Genomic DNA, 20,140 nt, shown 5'->3' with positions numbered 1-20,140 from the left:
ATGATGCCTTGTGTATATAGTACGGCTCTACATATGTTCTCTTCTAGATCATATGTGCATATGTCTTTCGTCGTCTCATCTTTATATTCCATGTCTTGTTTCATCTATTTTATGATAGTCATGTTTTCCCTAGCTTTTCTTTTAATAAAATCCTATGGTAAATTGCTCATATTTCCAACAATCCAAAAACCTTATTATAGGCAATTTACCCCGAGTGGTTTTGCTGCTTCCATGAGACCTCCTTTGTTTGAGGGTTTCCATTATAAGGGGTGGCGCGTGAGAGCTGTTTTGTGGTTTCAAACCATGAGCTGCTATGACGCCACTCTTGGCAAACCTGAAGGAGATCATGATGCTTAACAAGAGCTAGCTTTTCAGAAAATGGATACCTTGTTTAAGGCTGCTCTCTTGAGCGTTCTTAGTGAGAACATAGTTGATGCTTATGCGTCAATTGATAATGAAAAAGATATGTGGGATGCACTCAAGACCAAGTTTGGGGTCTCGGATGCTGGCACTGAGTTGTACATCATGGAACAATTCTATGACTACAGGATGACTAAAGAGCGCTCCATGGTTGAGCAAGCTCACGAGATACAGTCATTTGCAAGAGAACTTGAGAACTTCATTTGCATGCTACCGGACAAGTTTGTTGCCGGAGGCATCATCACTAAGCTTCCTCCTTCATGGAGGAACTTTGCTACCCTACTGAAGCATAAGAGACGAGAGTTTTCCGTTCCGGATCTCATAGGTACTCTTCATGTGGAAGAAAAGGCGAGAGAAAAAGACACACCTGCTCGAGGCTTTGAGGGAGGTTCCAGTGCCAATCTGGTACAGAAGAAAAACTTCCAGCCCCACAACTTCAAGAACAAGGGCAAGTTTGATGGTAAAGCGAAGTTTGATGGGAAGAACAAGGTTGTACAACACACCAACTTCAAAAGGAAGAATGACAAGAAGAAATGTGTTCGTCATGTGTGCGGAGATCCTGATCATTGGGCACCTAACTGCCCTAATCGTTATGACAAGCGTCAACATGGGAAAGGCGGCAAGTCCGCTAATGTTGTCATTAGTGACACTGACGTGGAGGATGCTGGGTATGGTATATTTCCCATTATCCTTTCAGTATGTCATTTTCCCGATTGGTTGATTGACACGGGTGCTAATGTGCATGTATGCGGTGATATTTCCATGTTTTCATCTTATCAGTCCGTAGGGACTTCCACCGTGCTGATGGGCAACGGTTCAAGTGCTTCTGTTCGTGGTGTTGGCACGGTCGATCTGAAGTTTACTTCGGGGAAGGTCGTGCGGCTGAAGAACGTGCATTATATCCCCTCCGTGAATAAAAATCTTGTGAGCGGATCTCTTTTGTGTAGAGATGGCTACAAGCTTGTCTTTGAGTCTAATAAATTTGCAATATCCAAGTATGGAACTTTTGTTGGTAAAGGCTACGAGTTAGGAGGCATGTTCCGTTTATCCTTGGCAGACGTTTGCAATAAAGTTGTTAATCATGTTTACAACAATAGTGAATCAAATGTATGGCATTCACTTCTATGTCATGTTAATTTTGGTTTCATGTCGCGACTAGTCAAATTGAACTTAATCCCTAGCTTCACCACCGTCAATGGATCTAAGTGTCAAGTTTGTGTGCAAGCCAAACAACCTCGTAAGTCTCATACGACTGCCGAAACGAGAAATTTTGCACCACTAGAGCTCATACATTCAAATCTATGTGAAATGAATGTTATTTTGACAAAAGGTGGAAAGAAATATTTCATGACACTAATTGATGACTCCACTAGATACTGCCGAGTGTATCTTCTGAAATCTAAGGATGAGGCTTTGAACTTTTTCAAGATCTATAAAGCTGAAGCAGAAAACCAACTTGATCGAAAGATCAAGAGGCTTAGGTCCGATCATGGTGGAGAGTATTTCTCCAATGAGTTTGATTATTTTTGTGCGGAGCATGGTATAATCCATGAGAGGACACCTCCCTATTCACCTCAGTCAAATGGGATAGCCGAAAGAAAGAATCGTACTCTAATTGATTTGGTTAACGCCATGTTAGACACATCGGGTCTCTCCAAGGCATGGTGGGGGGAGGCAATGTTGACTGCATGTCATGTCCTAAACCGAGTTCCCACAAAGAACAAAGAGATAACTCCATTCGAGGAATGGGAAAAGAAAAGGTTAAAACTCTCTTATCTACGGACCTGGGGTTGTTTGGCGAAAGTCAATGTGCCAATCCCAAAGAAGCGCAAGCTAGGACCAAAAATTGTGGATTGTTTTTTTGGGATATGCTTTTCATAGTATTGGATATAGATTTTTGGTTGTAAAATCTAAGGTACCTGACATGATGTCGGTACAATCATGGAGTCGAATGATGCGATTTTCTTCGAAGATATCTTTTCCATGAAGGATATAGCTACCTCATCTAATCAGGAGATGCCTAATTCAACAAACCATGAATTAGTCACAATTACGGAACCTATCATCTCGATGGAACACTTTGAAAATATTGTGGAGGAGAACAATGAAGTTCCTACCAGGAGCAAGAGACAGAGGACTGCAAAGTCCTTTGGTGATGATTTTTGTGTGTATCTCATAGATGACACTCCCAGTTCTATTTCAAAGGCCTATGCGTCTGAAGATGCTGACTACTGGAAGGAAGCAGTCCGTAGTGAGATGGATTCCATCTTGGCAAATGAAACTTAGGACATCATTGATCGTCCTTATGGGTGCAAACCTATAGGATGCAAATGGGTATTCAAGAAGAAGCTTAGGCCTGATGGTACTATCGAAAAGTACAAGGCAAGGCTCGTGGCTAAGGGTTATACCCAAAAGGAAGGTGAAGACTTCTTTGATAGTTACTCACCCGTGGCTCGACTGACCACTATTCAAGTACTACTTTCACTAGACGCCTCACATGGCCTTCTCGTTCATCAAATGGATGTTAAGACTGCTTTCCTAAATGGAGAGTTGGATGAGGAAATTTACATGGAACAACGAGATGGGTTTGTAGTAGATGGTCAGGAAGGGAAAGTGTGCAAGTTGCTCAAGTCTTTATATGGACTTAAGCAAGCACCCAAGCAGTGGCACGAGAAGTTTGAAAGAACTCTCACAACTGCAGGCTTTGTTGTAAACGAAGCTGATAAATGTGTGTACTATCGCCATGGTTGGGGCGAGGGAGTTATCCTTTGCTTGTATGTTGATGACATACTGATTTTCGGAACAAATCTGAATGTTATTAAAGAGGTCAAGGATTTCCTATCTCACTGTTTTGAGATGAAGGATTTCGGAGTGGTTGATGTCATTCTGAACATCAAGTTGTTGGGAGACGAAGATGGTGGGATTACGTTGCTTCAATCTCACTATGTGGAAAAGATCTTGAGTCGCTTTGGGTATAGTGACTGCAAGAGTGCAAGTCCTCTCCCACACCATATGATGCGAGCGTGTTGCTTCGAAAGAATTGAAGAATTGCTAGACACCAATTGAAATATTCTCATATTATTGGCTCACTTATATACTTAGCGAGTGCTACAAGACCTCACATCTCTTTCGCTGTTAGCAAACTGAGTCGGTTTGTCTCAAAACCAGGAGATGTGCATTGGAAATCTCTAGAGAGAGTTTTGTGTTATTTGAAAGGCACTCCAAATTATGGAATTCACTATACTGGACACCCAAAGGTGCTTGAAGGGTATAGTGATTCAAACTGGATCTCTGATGCTGATGAGATAAAGGCCACAAGCGGATATGTATTCACTCATGGAGGTGGCGCTGTTTCTTGGAAGTCTTGCAAGCAAACGATCTTAACAAGGTCAACAATGGAAGCAGAACTCACATCACTAGATACAGCTACGGTCGAAGCAGATTGGCTTCGCCGGCTCTTGAGTGACTTGTCGGTTGTCGAGAAACCTGTACCGGGTATCCTTATGAACCGCGACAATCAAACTGTGATCACGAAAGTGAGCAGCTCAAAGGATAACATGAAGTCATCAAGACACGTTCAGAGAAGGTTAAAATCTGTCAGGAAAATGAAAAACTCCAGAGTTATTGCATTGGATTATATCCAAACATTTAAAAATCTGACAGATCCTTTTACTAAGGGTCTATCACGTAATGTGATAGATAATGCATCGAGGGAGATGGGTATGAGACCCACAATTTGAGTTGTTCACAGTGGTAACCTATTCTTTGTGATCGGAGATCCCGTGAATTAGATGTGGAAGACAAAGCCGTTGGTCAACTGATAGGAAAGTATCCTTATCATTGATAATACAACTCCATGAAGATGCAATACTTTCGTAAACTGCATGGCAGGTTGATATACATCTTAATATGTTCTAAGTGGCTTATTGAAGCAGAGATGTTATCCTTCAGAACATACCTATATGAGTCTGATTGTTAACGTCGCAATCTATGAGAGTAGGGTGCTCTCTAGTAAACTCATGAAAGGTCTCGGAGTATGACGCATAGGCTCCACCCGCGGGGAAGTCCCACAGTAGCCTAGTATCGATCAAAGCTCTGTGTGAAGCTAGATTCGCAGAAAACTTGCAGTTCAAGGCTTAGTCCACTGTTCAAGTTGCTTACTAGTGTAGCATAGAGTTATAGGTGGAAGTTCAACTTAACAGTATCCACTGCAGTATCGGTATATAAAACAATGTTTTGGAACCAAATGCATTTTTTGTGTGCCAGTGGGATCTGGTGGGGGATTGCTGTAATTTTGTCTACTTTTGGGCCAGCCCAACATATAATTTCAGAAAATTCTTAATAAATCCTATAGGCCCATGCAACACATTTGTGCAAGGCAAGAGGTGGAAATGTTTAGTCCCACATTGCTAGTTTAGTGGGAGTTGGACCTCCTTATAAGGGAGGATGTTTCCACACATGTATGAGCTTGAGAACAAGAGAGACATACACGCGCGCTCCTCCTCCTCCGCCACTCGTCATGACGCGCCGCGGGTTGCGGGAATGAGCCGAGCCGAACTAAATTTTCGCCACGCACGACTAGTATACGAAAGATCACTCGGAAGCTGGACGTTTTGCTATAGTGGATATTGAAAGCGACGCAACACTCTTCGGCTGCTGTTCGCTTCATTTCCCACGCAACACTCTTCGGCTCCCGTCGTTGGCCTCTCGCCTCCTTCTCTTGCGCCTATAAAAGAGAGGTCGCTCCTCTCCAGAGAAGATGCAACAGAGCTTCCTCTCGTCACCGGTTCCTTCCTCTGTGCTGCTGCTACGTTCTTCCCCATCCCTACTTGCGGCGTGCACCGTAAGTCGGGACAGTAGGCCTCCGAAACTCCGTCTCTTCGAGTCCTGTACGGGAGAAGAGCGATAAGGTTTTTCGGGAGCGCTCAACGCGACTACTGGCTTCCATCACGGACATCGACGATCTCTTTTCAGACGACGACTACTTCCCCGACGTCGACCACCTCTTCGGTAACATGGCCAACGACAACGCCAACACCAACCCTATTGCTGCTGCAACACAGTACGTACTCATGTTCTTTTTGTTGAGTTCCTACCACAACTTTTGGCTATAGTTTCACTTCTAGATATGTTCTTTTTCTGTTCATCAGTCCATATGATGCCTTGTGTATATAGTACGGCTCTACATATGTACTCTTCTAGATCATATGTGCACATGTCTTTCGTCGTCTCATCTTTATATTCCATGTCTTGATTCATCTATTTCATGATAGTCATGTTTTCCCTAGTTTTTCTTTTAATAAAATCTTATGATAAATTATTCATATTTCCGATAATGGGGTGGTGTGGATAGAGCAAAACGCCAATCATTTGTCCAGCCCACGGCAATATCCAAACGAGTACTAGTAGAATCAAATTATGAGTCGCAACGTTGGACCACCCTCGTCCCCGTGCCCGTGGGTTCGGTTGGGTCTTGGGTGGTGCCCTGCCCTCTGCGTTTTCTTTTAACACTGGTTTGGTGGTGGCTCGATCTGGTTGTGTTTGGTTGGTGATGGTTAACTTAAAACATAAAACAGCGAACAAAAAGGCAAAGCTGAGCTGCTCCGGCAGTCCAGGTGACCCCATCCGTTCCAGCCAGGTACGTAGCTTGGCCGAGACATAAAAAACAAAAGGAACGAGCTCTTATGCAAGAGCCTAACTATATGTGTGCTCCTAGACCGATGCAATAAATACGAAGAAAGAGATGGAAAGAAGATGAGAAAAAATAATAACCTTATAACCAACATTATTGTATGAGTGAATATATGTGTTAACTATAGATGATACGACAACATCTTAGAGCATCTCCAACGGCCGCGCCAAAAGACGCACGCGGGGGACGTTTTGACGCGCTCCAGCGGTGGAGGGAAAGTCGCACGCGGGAACCGCTTGCGCGCGTGCGAAAAGGCGGCAGCTCGCGCGCCATTTTTGCCGCACTGCTTCCGGCGCGCCTATAAAATGCGGCGCTCGCCACGCGCGCCTCCACCGCTCCTCCACCACTCCTCTTCCTCTTCCTCTACCTCCTGCGCCTCCACCGCTCCAGTGCCCCGCCACCGACGCGCCACCATGCCGCCGCGCTGTCGAGGAGCGTCGGGCTACCGCGGCGTCCGCCTGCGCCCTAAAGGCGGGTACTACTCCGAGATACGCTCCGGCGATCTCCGGCTCAGCCTCGACACCTACGAGACGACGCATGAGGCCGCCCGCGCGTTCGACGCGGCGACGTGACGCCTAGGCAGACCGCGCCGGCAGATGAACTTCCAAGATGTCTACACGCTCCAGCAGGCGCTAGACGTCGCCCCGCCGCCTTGTCTTAACTCGGCACAAGACCGTGCGGAGCACACTGCGCGGCAGCGCCGCCTCCTTGTCGCCCAGGAGGACAAGCGGGTCATGGCGGAGTGGCGCCGGCGCTACCCGGAGGACGTCGCCTACGAGCAAGACTACTGGGCAAGGCGCCGCGAGGAGGACACGCGAAGGCGCCGCGAGGAGCGGTTGGACAGGCGTCGGCGGAAGGCATTGGCGAGTGCGCAGGCCGATATCGTTGCAGGAGACGGGAGGTCGTTCTTCGCTGAAAACGATGATCGTTGGTTGGACATATGGCTCTCAACCTCTGACAACACCAACGACGATGATGATGGTGATGATTGGAGCGACTGGGAGTAGTTTCTATGTTTTCGAACTATCTATCTACTTGCACCGTACTTTTATCTATGTTTTCGAACTATCTATCTAGTTGCACCGATGTAAAATAACTTTGTATCGTTTTTTATTTTATGCAATCTATTTATTTTACCGATTTTGCAATCTATCTAGTTGTAAAATGTTGTGCGCGCGCACTGCATTTTTGTGCGCTGCCGGAGCAGCGCGCGCTGCATTTTAGCGCAGCTGCTGGAGCCAGCGCTGCACGCCGCGCCAATCCAGACGATGAACGCGTGGCAAATAAGTTTTTTGCGCGCGGCGCGTTCGACGTCTTTTGGAGATGCTCTTATAGCCGATACTTGGTTGTGTTATTAACCACGCTCGCCGGCAGCACAAAACATATCTTTGGTAGTACGTATACATCGACTTGTGTGTGTGTTTGGGAGTTTAATAAGATAAGATGGCAACTGATAGCTGAAACCGAAAACATATGAGCAGCAGACAACATGGGCAAAGCGTCGTGCAACCACCCACCATTGGTGTCGGTCGTCGGACCTAACGCTGCCCAGCTGCGTACTACAGGTTTCCAACGCATGGAAAGGAGAAATTCCATATGACCTACGCAGATCCTGTATGACGCACGCATGATCGCGCCCTTGTCGCCCACGGCCATGCAGCGCCAAGCTTCGACTTGGCAGGCATTAGAAAAGAAGATCCTGCAAGCATTGACCTAGTTGACATTGTTAAGATTTTTCTTTTCTAAAACGAAGACAAAAGCTTTGCCTCATCCATTCAATAAGAGAGAATAGAGTTAAGATTTATAAAAGCAGCTACAAGCTCTGATGACGAGGCATCTGCCTGGTAATTGCCCCGGGACACCGGACAAATACCTACAGCTCTGATGATGAATGAGGCATCTCTTCTGGCCAGCAAGAGACAGCCCAGGTTTTGGAACAGGAAAACAGCACAAAGCGAGGACCAAGGACCACGTGCCGTGGACAGCGACACCAATGTGGGAGGGAGACCAAAAAAACTTATGGAAACTGTTTGCTCATCCATGGCAAACAGATCAAAGAGCGCCAGTATTCCCTCTCACACATCCATGGCTAGAAATGCATGCATGCATGCAGCAGTTCAGACCTCAGAGAGCAGGACAAGAACCTCTCATGTGGCAAGCCAGTGTTGGACAGACGGACAGACATATAGTGTCACCCTGGCAACAGCAACTAGGACAAGGATTGGCCTAATCCGCCTCGTCGTTTTTCCCCTGGCGACAGCATGATCCTTGAGACTGGATCATACCTACAAGGAACAGAGATACCAGCAGCCGTATACTACTATACACCAGCAAAGGTATCATCGACGTTAAGGTCATAAAAGCAAAGTATATAAAACGGAGTAGGATAGGAAATGCATGTGCCCTCGACAGTACAGTAGTATGTAGTATTCCCTCCAAAATAAGTGACTTAAAATGACTCTACTTTATACTAAAGTTAGTACAAAACTAAGTCATTTATTTTGAAACTATGTATTCCTTGCCGCAGCCGCTCAGCCAACCAGACTGTCGGCAGCACACAATCATGTGGGTCTTCTGCCAATGAAAGACTGCAGAATGCTGTCCTGGTTCTCACCTCAGCTCGTCTCTCTTCTTTTTCCCACCTGCATCATCACCAGCTTCCTGACGCATCCTGCGAATTGTGTCATCATGGCATGAAGATTGAGAAATTGAGTGCCCCTTGAGGTCTTCCAGCCAGCCTGGGTTTTGGCATGTTCTCGCTCCCACTTGTTCCCCAGTTCCCTGCGTCCATTCATGGCGGCCTCGGAGTTTGCTTCCAAAAGTCCAGATCATGTCCAGTGGAGCGAGGCAAGGCAGATATCGTTGGCCACACACGCAAACACCGGCATCCATGGCTGTCGGTGCCATGCACGCAGCGCGCAGCTGGCGACGCATCTGGTTCTCTCTCAAGCGCGTCTCTGTCTCCATTCTAGGTACAGCAAAAAGCAGCACGACCCACACACTTGCCTGATACTTCTGTAATTGATTTTTTTTTATTGTTCATTGTAGTACGTGTAAACTTGTCATTGAGCAGTGCGGTGACAGGAACAGTTCATGTGCTACCAGTTATACAGATATATCATATACCACGTCCTAGAACATACGGTATTTCTCGCCACCGCGTCGTGTGGAGATGAAGAATGGTGGCTGCTGCCGCGCAGAATAAACAACAGGCCCACGCTTTATGAGCTTGGTTAAACCGAGAGGTCGGCCTCGGGTAACTCGAGCACCTTGTGCATTCCTTTTGACCTGCTTCCCGGCCTAAACTGGTTCCCCTCAATGTACCTGCACCAAACATATGCACCTCGACAATCACGCATGTAGAATAACTTTTTTCGCTGGCATGAAAGGAATTTGTTTGAGAAAAAGTTGAGATATTCTAAAGCCAACGACGTACAGCTCCTTCAGAAACGGATGCTTGTATAATCCTTCAGGAATCCTTCCAATGAAGTTGTTGTTGTCCAAGTACCTGTCGAAAATCATACTGGTTGAGAAGGCCAGAACCAAATGGAAGAGAAAGGTTCACATTGATCAAACACTAGATTGAAATTTAGGAATTTTAAGCGGTAAGACTCACAGGTATGTCAATCTTGGAATATGAACTAGCTTTGGTGATATCGACCCAATCAGCCTATTGTTGGACAAGTGCCTGCAGAACATATACAAGGATAATCAGGTCGTTGTTTAATTATTTTATTTTTGTGCAAGAGGTTTTCCCAGGGAGGAAAGAAAACTGGAGTTTATGATGATGTTTTGATACAGCGTTCATTTCAACTGCTGAGAAAACTTACAAGATCTCAAGGTTGGTCAAATTCGCCATCTGATCTGGCAGCACCCCAGTCAACTGATTATTGTTAACGTATCTGCAGAACACAATTTAGCAGTCAGCCTACTAGCTTAAGAAGGCAGCATTTCCCAGTCAGGAGGGATCAGATGAATCAGGTAGCTTCTAAACTATCTGCTTACAGATTTCTCAAGGAGGGGAAGCCATTCTCAATGCCAAAGACATCCCTCAGAGTGCCTATCAAGTGGTTGCCACCAACATCACTGCAAAAATAGAGGATTTATAATTCATGATATGCTGCAGAGAAAGGACTTAATATTTTGCTACTATACATATTTTTTCATGTGAAGTTGAGAAAGGAGGAACTGGGATGGAAGTTTACAGGTGTCGAAGATTTTTGAGAGTTCCAAGCTCAGGGGGGATCCGCCCAGTAAAGCGGTTCTCATGGAGATAAAGATAGCGTAGTTCTGGTAGGTTTGCAAGCTCCACAGGGATTTCACCTTTGAAGTTATTGAAGCTCAAATACCTGAAGAGTAGTAGTCAGAGGCACAGAAACTGAGACGTACTAATTAATTCAGTTCATTCCAAAACTGAACTTACAAGTGTGTAAGTTTCTTTAGGTCACCAATTTCGGGCGGTAGCACATCTTGAAGCTTATTCCACCTCAGGTTCCTAAAAATATGAACAAATTTGCTTAGCTGAAGGACAACTGTATTCAAAATAGGCAGCTCTGAAATCTGAACCATAATGCCAACAAAGTAATTATGATCCAATACAAAATTATCCAGAGATATTGGAAGAATACAGAGAATGGGTTGAATGCTTGTACAGCAAGAACTAAAACATTTCACCAAGCTAGTAACCAAATGCACCTCACTAAACACAAAAACATTCCGTACTTACAATATCTTGAGGTGTCTTAGCCGTCCAATCTGTGGAGGAATTGGCCCCGTCAACTTATTATTGTGGAGATCCCTATAGTTACAGAAGTCAATTGTTCTCAGTTCAAGCACGTGTTAAAGATGAGGTAACATAAGGTCAAAATTACATAGCTGTTTAGTACAACCTTTAGTCTCTGATAAAATAACCACCTTCAGTCTCTGATAAAATAACCAACTACATATAGTTCTTTTGGGGGAAAAGGATACTTCTACAATATGTAAATGGAATAAATAATTGATACACAGAAAGGGTAACTCAGCCATAATAAAAAGCTGATGTAAATTAAGTAATGTTTTCAGAATATGCTAGTTCCTAAATTCTGGCTAATGATCTATGTAAATTCAGAAACCATGAGACATTACATAAACTTTCACAATAATATATACATCTACATGGATGTCTGGCCATTTTCATGCTAAAATGCTACAAACTTGATAGTAAGTAAATTCACCACTTCAATGATGCCAATAGGTTATCGCTATGTGCACCAAGACACTTACAGAAGATAGAGTACCGGTGAACAGGAAAAAGTTCTTGTTACACTTAGTAGATACAAAAATGCCAACAGTTCATTGTCACATGCATCAAGATGCATACACAGAACAGGAGAATAAAATCAGTGGTAACAATGAAAAAGTCCTTACAGTTTTTTTAAATCCAGCAGGTTTGTTACCGCTGTAGGGAATGGACCAACTATTGACACAGCATAGACTTCCCTGAAATAAGGTAAAGTGGTATAATATGGTCACTCTGATATGAACAGCACACAACAGCTTCAGACAAAGTGCATGATTGTGCAATTAATAAAGTTAAAAATCCATAGGCAGCATGCATCGATTGGTCAAAGATTAAGTTATGCTGAAGATCTTATTTATTCAATTATCTTGAACACGGGAAAGGCGAATTTACCATACAAGAAAAGTACACAACTTTCCCTTTAACTGGTACCAGAACAGTTTAAAATTACTACTGTCAAAGTAGGTATGAAGTACAAGACAAGATACATGGCATGATTTATTAGTTTTTTCTAGTCCTGGTCATGGTCTATAGTTGGAATGTACAAGAACAAATAGTTATCTGCAGTTCTTCAGGTTGAGTTGCATCTTGAAGATTTCAAGCAAGAAAGTTACTGAAGGAGCGACTTTCTTGTAGCTTGATGTATCTCAGGTGGCTACAAGACTACAATATGGATGGGCTACAAGTATGAATTGAGTTTCTGTATGGAAAGGAGCTCACTAAACTAAATATGCAACGGCAGTTTTGTATTCTTTCACAGGCAAATGCTAATACATCATAAAACATCTTCACAAAACTTTATGTATGCCAACGTAAAAAAGAAGAGTAAAACCAAGGAATGAAGACATGTCTTCTTACAGTTCCGTGACAACTCTGTAATCCCCTTGCTGAGTACATGTGACACCGGACCAGGGGGGAAGGTCACCATGGCCACAAGGGTCGTCACCGACCCATGAATAGACAACTCTCCAGCCTAGCGAAGCCTTGATCTCATTCAATGCTTTCACTGCAGCACAAACACAACTTTAGTTCAACACTCACCAAGCAACTACTGAACGGTCACCGTAAGTGGCCAATTCTGCATAACGTCTTACGCATCTATGTACATACAAAGCGCTCCTCCTGGCACAATCAGACACCAAGCTATATCTTATGCAACCAGGGGAAATGATACTGCACCAGATATTGCATGGTAACCAGACATCGTGTCGGGCGTTCGTTCAGCTACAAGCCTACAACTGAATCATGAAGGTCTGGCCATTATCTCTTGGCACCAGTTGAGTCCCCGATTTGTGTTAGCATATAACATCGGTAGCTCAAGTTTTTGCAGGGATCATGCATCAGTAGCCCAGGAACTTAGTGTCACGAGCACCAATTATCTACAAAGCACGGCCAATTTAGGCACCTAATAATGAGATAAACCAAGGACAGATCCTACTGTCACGCTAAGCGTCCAGGCAGCGTTGTCTCAGCTGAAGATGGTGAAAACAACCTACTACAACCGTCCGTGTCTGTCAGGGAGCCCAATTGGGCAACCTACCAAGTGGACGCCCAATTCACATCCTCTAGCTTAACTAACAGGGGAAATGCAGCGTCCCACGCGATGGGCTGGGTCAGATCTCCAGCGCAGGGAACAGCCAAAGAACCCTTGTTTCCGCAACCGCATCAAGAGGCGAGGAGGGATCGATTCGCTTGAACGAGCGGGGAGCAGAAGAGGAGCAAGCACGTACCGTCTCTCTTCACCGTCTTGCCCCGCGCGGCGCCGGCGAGGAGGAGGAGGAGGAGGAGGGAGGGCAAGAGGCGGGTGAACGACGCCGCGGCCATGGGTGGCTGGGTTGGGGCGGGCTGGCTGGCTCGCTAGCGGTGGTTGCGGGGAGCGCGGCGGGAGACCATATGAGAAGAGAAGGGGGAGGTGGCGCCGCGCCGGTGTGGGGAGTGACCAGTGAGTGAGAGAGTGGGCAGGCGAGCACTAGCTCACCGCCGCGTCGGTGGGTTGGGTCGGGTTGGCCATGCCTGGGTCGGGTTGGGGCGCACCGAGCGGTGCACAGTTAAATTTGGCCACGTTCCATTGCTAAAACAAGCATGGGATATTTTTTCTTTCGAAAAAGACATAGAAGTTCAGGGAGAACAGAGCATCTCAAACATAATAAAAATTACATCAAGATTTTAAGACCATCGAACGGCCACTACTGTTGTGAGAACGAGTCGTCTACGCGCCGTTGTTACCGAAGCCGGCTTGACCGTGTCGATGACAGCCGGGAAGTCTTCATGCACCTGCTACTAAGAACCAATGCCCTGAATCCACAGTCGTCGATGTTGAACTCTTGCATAGATCTTAATCACCTAACATCAAATCTCGCAACATGACGAGAAACACCAACATCATCGCCCCAAGAAACAGCGGGAATCTACATCGGAGCTCCGTCGACTACGTCCGGGTGGATGAACTCGAGGAGGATGGGAGCCTAGAAGACAGACTCAAATAAGAAGTTGATGCAGAGCATCCTACGGGCATGACCATGTCAAGAGTTCCTTCGCCAAGTGACACGTGCGACGTCTACTTCATACATACAAAGATGAATCTTCTTTTTTACACGTGTCTACTTGTGTCCTTCAAGGATGGTATACTACTTGACCCCTCTCTTGCCTGCATGCATAAATGTGAGCGGAGCTATACATTAACCGAGGAATCCAAGCTCAAGGGTACGACCACAAAATCTGCTAGGGGCTTCGAAGAGAAGGAAGAGTAAGCAAGGTGAAGCATATGGACACCATAGATCCTCCAACTACGACCCCAGAAATTACGGCGCCCAGAACCTCTGGTTTGCCCGCAACTTCTGGCCTTACCTGTCGTGCAGAGTGCAAACTCTTTGGAAACCCCAGACACTAGCCCGGAACCTTCGCCCCCCCGTAACTTCTGTCCCTGCCTATGCGTAATGTATTAGGCGCAAACCATGTACCCCTTTGCCCCTCAATTACCCCTTCGTGGCTAGCACTATATATACTCCATCCCCTCCTTCATTTGAGGGCTATCTAAGATTAGAACCAAAAACTAGAGCTTATATCATGTACCACCTCTTGCATATTTCCTCTTAAGGGAGTAGGATCTCATCATTGATCATCAAGGCCTCCTAAGGGAGAAGGAGGCCAATCACTTCTAGATATTTGAATGAACTACCCTTATATCTTTATTTCCGTTGTTGTTCTTGGATCTTGATGCATCCCATGTATTGCTAGTGATTTGAGGAGTACTTGGCATGGATCTTGTCCAATAGAGTGTTTTCTCCTTTTATTTCTCTATACCCCCCTTGTTCTTCGTGTTCTTCCTCGAATCCCCGTCCAATTCATGAAGATCGGGCCACCATAGGATTTGCCCTCTATATCTTGGATTAGAGCATAGGTTGCCACGAACTTGCAGCCCTACACCCACTTTCTAGCATTTAGTTTGAATTTTTCTTGCCCAGTTTTAAAAATTCCTCACAAAAAAATCCCCTCAAAATTTCTTGCATTTTATTGTTCTTGTGAGTTTTTGTTGAGTTTGATAGGTGGATCTAGTATTTGTCAAGTGGTTTACCTCCCTTGGCATTCTCTAGCGCCACCCCCCTTCAAATTCGAGCTGGAAATTGAGGTTTTCTACTCCCATTCTCAGATCTGGAAATTATGGTTCGTCCCTAAAGTATTTCGACGACCCCCAAAACTTCCGAGCACTCCCAAAACTTTTAGACCACAGAACTTATGTCTTACCCCTGAAACTTCCGGGCTAAACAGAGAAAACTTCCGGCCAATCCAGAAACATTGCACGGAGTTTAGCATCGCCTTTCTCACCATCTTGGCCATAACTAATAATTCACCCGGAGTCCGGTTTTCGCATTCTTTATCTCATTTTGTAGCTCTAATATCCCCTGTTGGAAATATGCCCCAGAGGCAATAATAAGTTGGTTATTATCATATTTTTTTTTCATGATAAGTGTTTATTATTCATGTTAGAATTGTATTGACCGAAAACATAAATACATGTGTGAATACATAAAGAACATCGTGTCCCTAGTGAGCCTCCACTAGACTAGTTCATTGATCAAAGATGGTTAAGGTTTCCTTACCATAGACACGAGTTGTCATTTGATAACGTGATCGCATCATTAGGAGAATGTGTTGGGGAACGTTTCATGGGAAACAAATTTTTTTCTTTGCACACGCAAGATCTATCCATGGAGATGCGTAGCTACAAGAGGGGGAGTGTGTCTACATACACTTGTAGATCGCTAAGCGAAAGCATATATAACGCGATTGATGTAGTCATACTCTTCATGATCCAATCGCTATCCAATCCGATCTAGCGCCGAAAGGATGACACCTCTGTCAACACACGTGCGACTCGATGACGTCTCCGCCTCCTCGATCCAGTGAGCGAGGGAAGAGTAGTAGATGTGTTATCTGAAAGAACGACTACTTGGTGGAGGTGGTGGTGAAGCTAGTCCAGCAAGGCTTCGCCATGCACTACTAGAACGAGGAAGGGAGGAGCTATGGAGTAATGGGAGAGAGAGGGGCCCCAAAGGCTTGGTGTGTCCTCTTGGGGCGTCCCCTTGATACGTCCATTTTGCATCATGATTTTTTGTTGATATTTATGTTATTCTTGTCCATTATTACTCGTTGTTATCCAATTCTTATGTCTTTTATCTCCGAATATTCAAGGTACATCGCAAGAAGGGAAATTAATGGAAACTCGAGTTCTCGACTTGAAAACCAAGAAAACATGCTTGTTTGTGTTAGGTGAGATCGGGATGGTCTGGTCGAGAACTCCTCCCCTCCCAATCGTCGCCTGATATCGCGATTCATGTGAACTCCAAACCATAGCTCCCTTGCACACCAATCCAAAATTGCTCATTTTCAGTTCATGTTATTTGTAGCCGATCATCAACTGCTTCATATTGGTGGGCGCCGGGATGCGAAGGGGGCGGCCAACCCACTGTACACAACGATATGTCGACATATGTTTCTACACATACATATATAGCACTAAGCTAGCTAGTAGTTTTTCTTTGAAAGGAACAAAAGATGGCTAGTAGTTTTTTCTTTAAAAAGGAACAAAAGCTGGCTAAGAATTTTAAATGGGTAGAAATGAACATCCCCTATTGAACCAGTAATAGATTTTTTGAGTGCATCAAAGTATCCAATCTAGTCAATTAAATGGGTAGGAAAGATATATAATAGACATTTTCAAAATACCATATATAAAGAAATGTATTTTATTTAAAAAATTCAATGTGCAAGATAATAGCCTATTTAGAATCTACATGTTTTTCTGAATGATTTTCATATATAACATGTTAAAATTTGTGTTAATATTTAAAAGATATGCATATTTAAAAATATACTTGAATCTGCCCAAAAAAATAAACAAAGAGTAGCTCAACCGAATTACAACACTGTGCGCAGCCGTTGAGCGAGACAATTCTATCTTACGCCAACACAAATTCAAAGAATAAAAGGCAGAAAAGGGAAGCAGTGAGGCTCAAACTCGGGTCTCCACAATAGAAGAGCATGGCACCAACCAGTCAGACTATTGTTCACTTGTGATAAGCAAGGGCAATACTCTATATGAACTAAACTCGCCGGGCAGCAACATAAGGAAAAAATGAATCATCTTTTGTCACTTATGAATGGTATTGATGGATAATTCTCATCAACTTCAAGAATAATTTGGATGACTAACGACCATAAACAATGGGTGTTCTATTATTATATATACTAGAAAAAAGACCCGTGTGTTGTCACAGGAGTAAAATAACCCTGAAAATTGGGTTCTCTTTTCTTACTAAAAAACCATTTTTGACAAGTATTGTGAATAAGCAAAACACATTTTGTAAAAAATGCAGTGATGTTTTAAAAACATGATGCATGTTGGTTTTACTGCTGAGAGCCATTACTTTTTTTAGACGAGCCATTACCTTTGATTTACCGACAAATGACCAACCTAAAAAAATCTAACATCAAATCTTGCAACGTGTGGGTAGATTAGGATAGCAATGTACACGTGCACATACTCGAGATGTTTATTCGGTGAAGGGATCATCCCTACTTGCGTGCCACACATCCCTCGTTTTTTTAGCCTCAAGTCTATGTTATCTTCATTTCTTTTCCCCTCTCTGGCGCTCTCCTACATCTGTCACAGCTTCCCCTGCCTCCTCCAACCGTGTGAGAGAGGAGATCCTCTGCCCCGAGGGAAAGTAGACCAGCTCCGTCACTCTCCTACTCTCTCTCGGTCCCTTCTTTTTCTTCTTTCTCTAATCTTTCTCTCTATCGCAAGTTTTCTTTAGGGAGTAGTCGGATTCGCGACCTCCTGCCTCACCTGCGTTCACATGCTGCATGGGCCACACAACTGCCTCGCCCCCCTGCCTGATCCGCACAAGGAAAGGACCTCCTCTGCCCCGCCGCCCGTGCCTCGTCTTCGTTCACATGCCACCGGGCCATGGCGTCGGCAGCTCCCAACGTTTGTCTACGGCGCCGGCCATCCCCCCACACCACATCGCCCGTGGCCGCGCTCCGACCACGACATCACACACCTCCATCGCCACATCGTTGTCACCCCGCCAACCCCTCTAATATCTCTCGATCTCGATCTGGAAAAAAATGCGAGGAAATCGGCGGATCTTGTCGCTCTTGTGTTGATTCGGCGACCGAGGAGCGGATCCTGTCGATCTTGTGTGGATTCGGCGACCGGGGAGTGAGGACGGACGCCATAGAGCAGGGGGTGGGAGCGCGGCGGCGTAGGAACCCTCGTTCTCGTGCAGAACATCAATTTTAAGGACGAAGTCTGGGATAAGTACGAAACGTTTTTTTTCACTTACGCTCAGACTGTACTGGACTGTAGGTTGATTACTATAAAACTTAAGTTTTTTTTGCAAAATTGGCGACGGTGAACGGACAGAAACGATAGCCGCTTTAGTATTAGGGAAAGATATATATATATAAAGATAAAGATTTTTGTTTCTGTAAAAAACAGTATACCCTTGCATTGTTTAATTTTCTACTGCACTACTTATATTCAAGAAATATTGTTGGGAAAATTTAAGTGGAAGTGTGCACATCGAGTTCTTTCTGTGCGGCGGCGTTGTTATCATAAATTTTAATGAGTTCATGCAGCGGCAGCCCTATCGTGTGGCTCAGATAAACAACGTCCCTTTCTAATGGGCCCGCAACATCATTACTAGCTTCGTTGCCTATTATTTGATGGCTACAATGACAGCCTTATAGTTGGCTTGTTTCTTTTAATAACTATAATTGGCTTTTTTTTATAGCTATAATTAGCTCGGTATGCAAAGTACGATAGTCAAGATAGGCTATAAACTATGCATGTGTCAATCAAAGTAGCTGTTACAGTACATATAGAATATTATAAATTGCAACTCATCTCTTCTCCCTTATCTACTCAGTACTTACTACTAGAAGGAAAGTTTAGTAGCTGACAAACAGTTATGGTAATTAATCCAAAAACTTTTTATTGCTGAGATAATATTTTAGCAACTACCACTTTCTTCACGGGTAACTACATTTATTTTTTGCTTAAATCTGACAACTACGGTCGCTTAAATCCAACAACTACATCTATTTAAACTGATAAGCATGTGTAAATATGTGATAAAACCACGTCCACTTAAATCTGATAATTATACTTGCTTAATCATGACAATACTGTATATTACTTCATGTAATAATGTGGCAACTAAGAACATATAATGCAACTTAACATGTTTATTTTTGGGCAACTAAGTACTTTATAATCTGACTAATATGTTTAGCATGGCTGCTAATTATTATTAATATATGTGGCAACTAATCATTCATAATTTGAAAACTAAACATTTTTAATTTGACACGTACACTAATCAACATATACATGTCAAAATGAGTCAGAACCTACCTACTTTGCCTGTACCTAGCGCTGCCATGCAATGCATGGTCCTCATTTTGGCCTTTTGTGTCGAAAAAGGGTTTCCCCCCGTTTTGTATTACAAAACAACCAACCGATATAGTCAACAACAAGTGCTGGGGCGGAAGCAGCACAATCACACCCAAAAAAAACGAAAGAGAAACAACAAGAGAAAAAATGCCGACAACGACGGATCAACGAAAAGGAAGAAGCTTCACGACCATTGCGCCCATCGAAGATCTCCCACCAAGCTCCAAGGCTCCGAAGCACCGGTACCAATCAACATCTTCAAGAAGGACCGCGACGATGACGACGCTGCTGCCAAGGGTTTCCCCCGGTACTTGACGAGGCAAGAGGAAGGGTCGCCCCCGACGCCCTCCACGAAGGTCCGGCGGCACCCACAAGCGTCGCCGCGTCAGTGTCGGCCAGGCCGACAGGGGTTTCCCCCGATCCCAACCTTCACCTCGGATGCTCCAGAGCCTGCCACCAAAGCGACCACCATCTTGCGCCACCACGGTCATGAAGCCTCCACGTCGTCTCACCACGGCACCATGAGGTGAGGCCTACACAACGGGGAATAGGAGCCGAGACTAGGGGCCACAACACCGTCGGCACGCGGGAGGGTACAACCTCCACCGTCGACGACGGCAGCCGACCGGGCACAATAGCAGGAGCATACCAGGCTCATGGGCCCACAGGCCCGGTCGGGCTCTCCACGCCCGTAAAGCTCCCGCCATCGCGTTGCAGCACGCACGCCTTCGTTGTCGCCGCCCCCCGTCCGAGCTGCTCCTCTTCCTCACCACACAGACGACGATGA

The 20,140-nt window shown here is 44.8% G+C and overlaps 1 protein-coding gene across 1 annotated transcript; it reads right to left on the bottom strand.

The window, feature by feature from the left end:
- Positions 1 to 9,122: 9,122 nt before the first annotated feature.
- On the bottom strand, positions 9,123 to 13,428 carry LOC123449339 (probable leucine-rich repeat receptor-like protein kinase At1g35710). The gene is made up of 11 exons (XM_045126533.1): positions 13,124 to 13,428; positions 12,252 to 12,399; positions 11,522 to 11,593; positions 10,839 to 10,910; positions 10,536 to 10,607; positions 10,318 to 10,461; positions 10,118 to 10,198; positions 9,943 to 10,014; positions 9,729 to 9,800; positions 9,549 to 9,620; positions 9,123 to 9,436 (listed from the first exon to the last, which is right to left on the bottom strand). Exons 1-11 carry the CDS (start codon positions 13,215 to 13,217, stop codon positions 9,346 to 9,348), a joined length of 990 nt encoding a protein of 329 aa, XP_044982468.1. The 5' UTR covers positions 13,218 to 13,428; the 3' UTR covers positions 9,123 to 9,345.
- Between the last annotated feature and the right edge of the window lie 6,712 nt (positions 13,429 to 20,140).

The sequence above is a fragment of the Hordeum vulgare genome, chromosome 4H (genome assembly GCF_904849725.1).
Source record: "Hordeum vulgare subsp. vulgare chromosome 4H, MorexV3_pseudomolecules_assembly, whole genome shotgun sequence".
NCBI lineage: Eukaryota > Viridiplantae > Streptophyta > Magnoliopsida > Poales > Poaceae > Hordeum > Hordeum vulgare.
The sequence above is the reverse complement of the archived record's forward strand: the minus strand, read 5'-3'. Positions and strand labels throughout refer to the sequence as shown.

Excerpts from the sequence above, each read along its gene's own strand:
- LOC123449339 (XM_045126533.1), bottom strand. The coding sequence starts at position 13,217 with ATGGCCGCGGCGTCGTTCACCCGCCTCTTGCCCTCCCTCCTCCTCCTC. Across the intron at positions 12,400-13,123 it reads CAAGACGGTGAAGAGAGACG|TGAAAGCATTGAATGAGATC; the intron begins GTACGTGCTTGC and ends TTTGTGCTGCAG. Across the intron at positions 9,621-9,728 it reads ATTCCAAGATTGACATACCT|GTACTTGGACAACAACAACT; the intron begins GTGAGTCTTACC and ends GATTTTCGACAG.